The sequence below is a fragment of the Silurus aristotelis genome (genome assembly GCF_946808225.1).
Source record: "Silurus aristotelis genome assembly, chromosome: 3".
Classification (NCBI taxonomy): domain Eukaryota; kingdom Metazoa; phylum Chordata; class Actinopteri; order Siluriformes; family Siluridae; genus Silurus; species Silurus aristotelis.
The window spans coordinates 17,992,114-17,998,873 of record NC_139576.1 but is presented as its reverse complement, the minus strand read 5'-3'; the positions used below and the strand labels follow the sequence as shown (position 1 = coordinate 17,998,873).

At 38.6% G+C, this 6,760-nt stretch overlaps 1 protein-coding gene across 1 annotated transcript; it reads right to left on the bottom strand.

Moving 5' to 3' along the window:
- Positions 1-446: 446 nt before the first annotated feature.
- gpr161b (G protein-coupled receptor 161b) lies at positions 447-6,490 on the bottom strand. Its single transcript, XM_083535940.1, has 6 exons — positions 5,965-6,490; positions 3,290-3,659; positions 2,368-3,086; positions 2,140-2,247; positions 1,812-1,931; positions 447-1,656 (listed from the first exon to the last, which is right to left on the bottom strand). The coding sequence occupies exons 2-6, from the start codon at positions 3,640-3,642 to the stop codon at positions 1,385-1,387; spliced, it is 1,572 nt and encodes a 523-aa protein (XP_083392066.1). The 5' UTR covers positions 3,643-3,659; positions 5,965-6,490; the 3' UTR covers positions 447-1,384.
- Between the last annotated feature and the right edge of the window lie 270 nt (positions 6,491-6,760).

The window sequence follows — 6,760 nt, the reverse complement described above, 5'->3', positions numbered from 1 at the left end:
TAGTTTGGCCCACTGCTGTCTTTTCAATTGGTGATAGATGGCAAAGCAATGCTAAAAGTGTTTCTCAGCTAATAGGACAGATGGTATTCGTTTTGGCAGCTGGTGGTCCGAGTGTGCTGCTAAAAGGCGACTGATTACAGGGAATCATACAAAATGGCTTTCCCTCACCACTGCATTCCCAGTGTTGCTTGAAACCAGTTATTGTACACCATTCAAGAACTGTCTTGTTTTGCCACCAGCTGCTGAAAATCATGAGGTTGAGATAGATGGGTCTAAAGAGGAATATGAATTAGATATTGAATATGTTGTGATTATTATGGAAATGGAATAGTAGCTTTTAAATAATATATATATATATATATATATATATATATATATATATATATATATAACAAACTAAATCCATATTTGGAATTGTAATAAATCAATGCAAGAAATCCCAGTAGTTGTGTTTTGTTATTTTTATAGCATGTTTCATTACAATATACAGCACACTTAATATTGACTTTGGTATAAAACATTCCACAGGAATTCTCAGACTAAATTGCAAACTATCATTTGTCACTTATTCTACAGTAGCAGTAGAAAAAGGAACCTGATCTCAAGGCAGCACATATTTAGGTGTAACTGCACTAATAACACCTTTTGTTTTTTTGCATTTCAGTACTACTGGAAAAGGTCCTAATGCAATGAGTCGATGTCTTTGTTCAAACAGCATGCATGTCATAGGAGGCATACAGATGGAAATGAATACAAGCATATAAAGAACTGCTTATAATACTGGTTATAATGCACCACATTAACATTACAAAACATCACGGCATAGTGTCACCAGGATACCTTTTGCAAAAAAAAAAAAAAAAACATGAATACAAGATTAATTTGATTTAAGACCATGTCCGTACAAAATGTTATACAAAGGAAAACGTGTTTAGCATAACATTTATGCTAAAAATAAATTACAAGGCTGAGCCCTAATTATTCACTACAGACAGCACAATTACTCAATATAGTGGTTACGGCTACCTTGCAGAAAGGGGGGGAGCAAGGCACATGGCCACATGCAAGTGTGGATTACAGCAAGTGTCTACAGTTGTACCTATTTTCAGTGCTACCTGTAGAAAAAACAACCAAACTTCTCCATAGTTTGCTACAAAAGAAAAAGACGGCTTCTCCATTACAGTACATTGAACTTTGTTTGCACAGGTTTCATGTCTCCTTTAATCTGAGGTTTAACCAGTTCATGGTTCCTATGTTTATCAAATACATAAACACGAAGCAATATTTTTATGAAAGGATATGTACCATTAGAAAACTCTGTACCAAATAAGGAAGTGTAGTGCACAGTGTTCTATACGGTACTTAAAGTGCAGTGTTTAAACAATCAGACAATTTCATAATGAACATTTTCTTCATCATCATTATCTTTGACTATTCCTTCATCAATGCTCTCCATCCTAAGTCTCTGTCCATCTAGATATCGTGGTCCTCTCGGTATTCCAATGTTGCGTACCATCAATAAACTGCTAGTAATTGATGTGCTCTCCCCAAACAGCTGTAGCTTGGCATCACTCTCTATAGCCTTTGCCAGACAAGATGCAAAGCTGTCCAGAGACTTATGGACATCGGCAGTAACCTGGACTGTTGGGATGTCGCCTGTATAAAAGATATAATCAAGGGTTAGACATAGACTGTTACAAATGCACCTGGTTTCTCTAGGTTACTATATATTGTACATGCGATTATCAAGGAAACTATATGAGACATTACTGTTTTTCTACTGATACAAAAGCGAAAAATGTTTCAAATACTTTTACGAGGTTGTTCCACTTGGTCCTCAAATGTGACAGAACTTCTTCTTTTAAAACCATCGCAGTGTGTGAAATGGGCTGTGTCAGATGAGTAGCTATCGAGTAGCATGATGTCTGTAGCTGAGGGAGAAAGTGTAGATTGCTCAAATGCTGAATCGCATCATCATACACTGCATTGAGTATCTCAAATCTATGTAAAGCACACCGGCCACATTTATAGCAACATAGCCTGTATGTGTTTGCAAAATAAATTGTGCTCTGAAGTAAGCCTCCTTAAACTGTAATCAATGTGGGAACTGTGGGAAAGCGCAATCTGTGTGCAGCATACCTGAGTCTTGAGTGTAACTGAACCCAGTGTCACCAGTGCTACTGCCTGGCCCTAAGAGCTGCCCTCCTCCAACTAGCATGGCTGTCAGGTGTGGAGACATTCCCAGGTCTGAAGGAGATATTAAATGAAGACAATGTTAAGCATGTTTAAGCTGTACAGGGCATTTAAACCATCATAGCACTAAGAATGCAAAACATGCAAAATCTATATTTATCTCTGGTGACTGACCAGTTATCCGATTTGAGATGCTGAAGAGTCGTGACGTCCTGTGACGTGTGACGAATGACTCTCTGTAGTAACGGTCTCCAAAGCACATGCCCAGCAGTTCCTTTCGCACAGTTTTGTTCCACAGTCCATAGATTAATGGGTGGCATGCTGCACTGGTGAAAGACAGCCAGGATGCTAGAGTCTCCAGCTGCGGAGAAACACTCCCTTTTCCCCACAATGCCTCAGTTCCAATAACTACCACATAGGGCCCCCAGGTGACCAAAAATGTCCCCATCACTACCAAGATGGTAATGAAAGCTTTGCACTGGTTGCCTGAGTAAATAAGGCTCTTGCGGCTGCTGTTAGATGAGGTGGAGGTGTTGGAGTTCTTGCGACCATTCTTTTGCGCGCCAGACTCCTCCTGGGCAACCACCACAGTCCCACAATACACCTTACGGGCTTTGATACGAGCTACACGGAAAATAACACTGTAGCACACAAGCATAGCAACCAGGGGAAGCAAGTAGCACCAAATGACCCAAAAAGATGTATAGCCAACTTCCTTGTACCAAGCTGCTGTGCAGGTCCACTTGTAGTTATCAAACTCGAACGCTGACCAACCAAAGAGTGGCGGCAGGCAGCCTAATAAAGAGTGAAGCCAAATGTAAACAATAGCAACTGTGGCCCGATTTCCTGTGATCTTCATGGGGTAGATCATTGGATACAATACAGCATAATACCTAAGATCATAAACAGTGTTAGATATCAGAGAATCAACAGTGTTTTGCATTAAAAATCTCAGACACTATGTTGATTAATTAAATTTTTAATAACATTTAGCATTTATTTATAAAAAAAAAAAAAAAAAGAAGATAACCCTGATACTATACACAAAAAATGATAAGCTATATATTACACACAAATACACTAAAACCAGACTCACCTGTCAATGGCAATAGCTCCTAGCGTAAGCATGCTTGCTGAGCTAACAAGCAGATAAAGCAAAGCCGTGAAGTTGCACCACACGACCCCAAACATCCATTCTCGCTGCAGCGAACTAACTATCACAAAAGGGAGAGTGAGCACTGACAGCAAAAGGTTGGACAAGGTCAGGCTAAACACAAACTTGTTGCTGGGGGTCAGCAGGTAGGGCTTCTTATAAAGTGTCACAACAATCAGGAGATTTCCAAAGCAGATGAGCAAAGCAATAAATATGATTGAGGCCGACTCGAGCACCATGGTCCCACTGGCACCCAAACCCTCCACCTCTGTGCCATTTCTGCTGCTGTTCATCATGGTAGGTTGTTATGCACCTGAAAAAAAAACACCAGATTAGGCAATGATCACAGTTAGGAAACCTTCTGTATTCAGCTTCAACAGATTAAGAGGAAATACAGAATTACTCAAGTAGCTAATGAGTTCATAGAGCAGCATTGAGCTGCCAGCCAATGTAGTTTATTTAAAATCCCTAGGGATTACAATTGGATATACAAAACTGCTTTTGTTAAATGTAACCCCAATCTTTGCTATTACTTCACTTATTCAGAGATAATTTGTTCCCAGACATATGATGCAATTTGTGCCCAAAAAGTGCTCCTGCACCTCAAGGCTTTTAAGAATCAAAATCATACAAGATAGAAGTTCCTGGTGCAGGCTAATCTCACACAAAAAATAATTTCACTGCGGATGGTTAAATTACACGAAAGGAGACTTACTCCAATCCAAAGATTTTAGTTCCTTCTGAGCGATCCACAAATCTCTGAAAAATTGTGGTGAAATCTCTCCAGCAAGTCCTGCATTAACCCAAGAGTCACCACCCTGTGGGACATACCTGCCACAGCTTCAGTCAGAGCTGCCAGGAAACATTCTTGCAAGGTGGTTGAACAACCTCAACTGGTTGCTCCCCAGTTATGTTTTAATGGTGCTACTCCAAAGCTCTCCTAGTCTGTCAAGCTACTAATCATATCCCACAAAACCCAACTGCACCCTTATTCTGTTCTTAAGTTAATGTAATGTCTAACGGAGACATTCGTTAACAAAGTAAGCTCCTGCTTCACTACTGCATACACTGCATATCAATTGCCAAAATCAAACTATTTTTTGCCTCATATATAAACCTTTAGAAACCTATTTCATAAGAAGACAGTCAATCTGACAGACAACAACAAGAACATATTAAACGTCTGACATGTCCAAAACAACTTGCAATCTCAGCTATGAATAGAATGATAAATGTAATAAAAAAAATTTTTTGCAAGAGGATTTGAATTTTAAATATCTCATTCAATTTAATTCCCATTGGAAACACTTACAAGGATAAAGGTGTTGGACTTTACAATAACTCATAGCTCTGTGTCAGGAGAGGGATCCCCCTCTCTGACAGCACTATAAATAGAGACATATACATTCTGTTCTATTCTGTATTTATTAACCATAATGTTAAGATCCCACGAATGCAAAATAATCGACAGTCTCTCAGGTTGTCCAGCTGATGACACTGATATCTACCATGTACATTCTTTTCTTTTTTTTCATTATTAGGACAGCTTGCTGTTGCACCTTATGTACTTAGGTTTTTACCTCGTTAATGCACTTTAATGGGCAGTTCAGAGATTCCCACTTGAATGCACTATTTTAAACTGTGCATCATGGATTTATTTTTTGAATAAAAAAAAAATCATTGTTATCTTGACTTACTATTTATCTTCTAGTCTTAATTTCCTACTACATCTTGTACTTTGTTGTATCTCTGTGAACTGGCTGCTTTGCATTACAATCTCCCTTCTGGATTTATCTATCTATCGATCTATCTATCTATAGTGCTTCCATCTTTATAAAAAAAAAAGTCTTATTAGTGTAAAACATTCTTCAATCAAAATAAAAGTAAAATGATGGATTGCAGATGGAAACACCTGTAGCAGTCATTGAGTTCCTTTAAACACAGATTCTTCTAACATGGTGTCAGTATAATGTAGGTTGGATGAAGTCTGTGATCACTTCCAGCATAGTGTTTTTCATGGGCTTTTAACTTCCGTAGCTAATAAAAAGTAAACCTCAATTACATCGAAAATACATACCAGGAAGTAAAACCCAGACAGAAATCCTGTTATTTGAGGTTAATGTTAGTGTTTCTTTCCTGCTACAAAACCAAAATTCATCATTTCATGCATCAGTGCCGAAAAAGCTTGGGTCAAACCTGCAAAATTAATTTATTTTTTAAAGAAGAAACTTTTTATGAACTATTTATACTAGAACTAGTGTTTTGTATGGTTTGACCAGTTTTGTGCTTAAGGATTCTAAAGCGCAACATTGTGCAGGCATTATACAAGAGAAGAAACGCCGCTTACGTTACATTTCTGCTTCTTTTGTCATTAATTGCAAAAAAAAAAAAAAAAAAACCAATTACACACTAACATTTCAGTTTATAAGCACAGAAGTATCACAACTACTCACTTCCTTACCAGCACTCTTCTCCCAGAGAGGGAAATAGGGGTAAGAAGTTGATGGTAAGAAGGGGTAAGTTAGCTACATTAGCTAGCAGCATTGTGTATATAAAGGAATGAAAGTTTCTCCGCGGTAGTATCGGAGAAGGCTCAGGCGCGTATATAATCTCCTCACCTCGACAGAGATGCTTCAGACTCTCACCGTCCCGTGAGAACATGGTAGAAGCCGGTTTTGGACTTTATTTCCAGAAGAAATTAGCAACAGTGTGCGATATGTGCATACATTTTTCCTCTAGGAGAGAAATCCTTCTTTGTGGTGGTCGGTGCGGAGAAAGAAGAGGGCAGTCCTTGGGTTATAATGGCGTCTGAATCCCAGGATTGAAAACTTCCCTCAATCCCTCTCCCCTTCCCACAAAGTAACACTCCTGTAACCAGATCCGGGTGGGCTTTCTCACTCCCACTCCCACTTACTCTAAACTCTTACTGCTTTTGTGCCCGTGTTTAAATAGGAAAATAACACGCTCCATTATTTGTATAACTCTACAAAATCCATTATATGTATATACATATATATAATATATAACCCCAATACTTTATCAAACATCTTGAATTCAGTTGATTGAAGAACTGGTTGTGTTTGGAGCAAAAATTAACATCTGAAATAAACCTCGGTATCGTCAAGTCGATAAAATAATATTCCCGCATTATTTTTTGCATAAGGATCATGTGCGAATCACAACCAATCCCAGTAGCCCCCAATCCCCGCAGGCCACACATTAACTTCCCATTCCCTGTGGTTCAGTCCTAAACTACTTCCTATTGACAATGAAGTATACATACTACACAGAGTCAGCCAAGACTTTATGCAGCCAGAGGTTTCATTTAACTGGAAAATAAAGTCCAACTGCGCATTTATTCTATAGACATTTTTTTTAAGTTGGTTTAAATAGGGAGAGGGTGGTCGCTCTGAT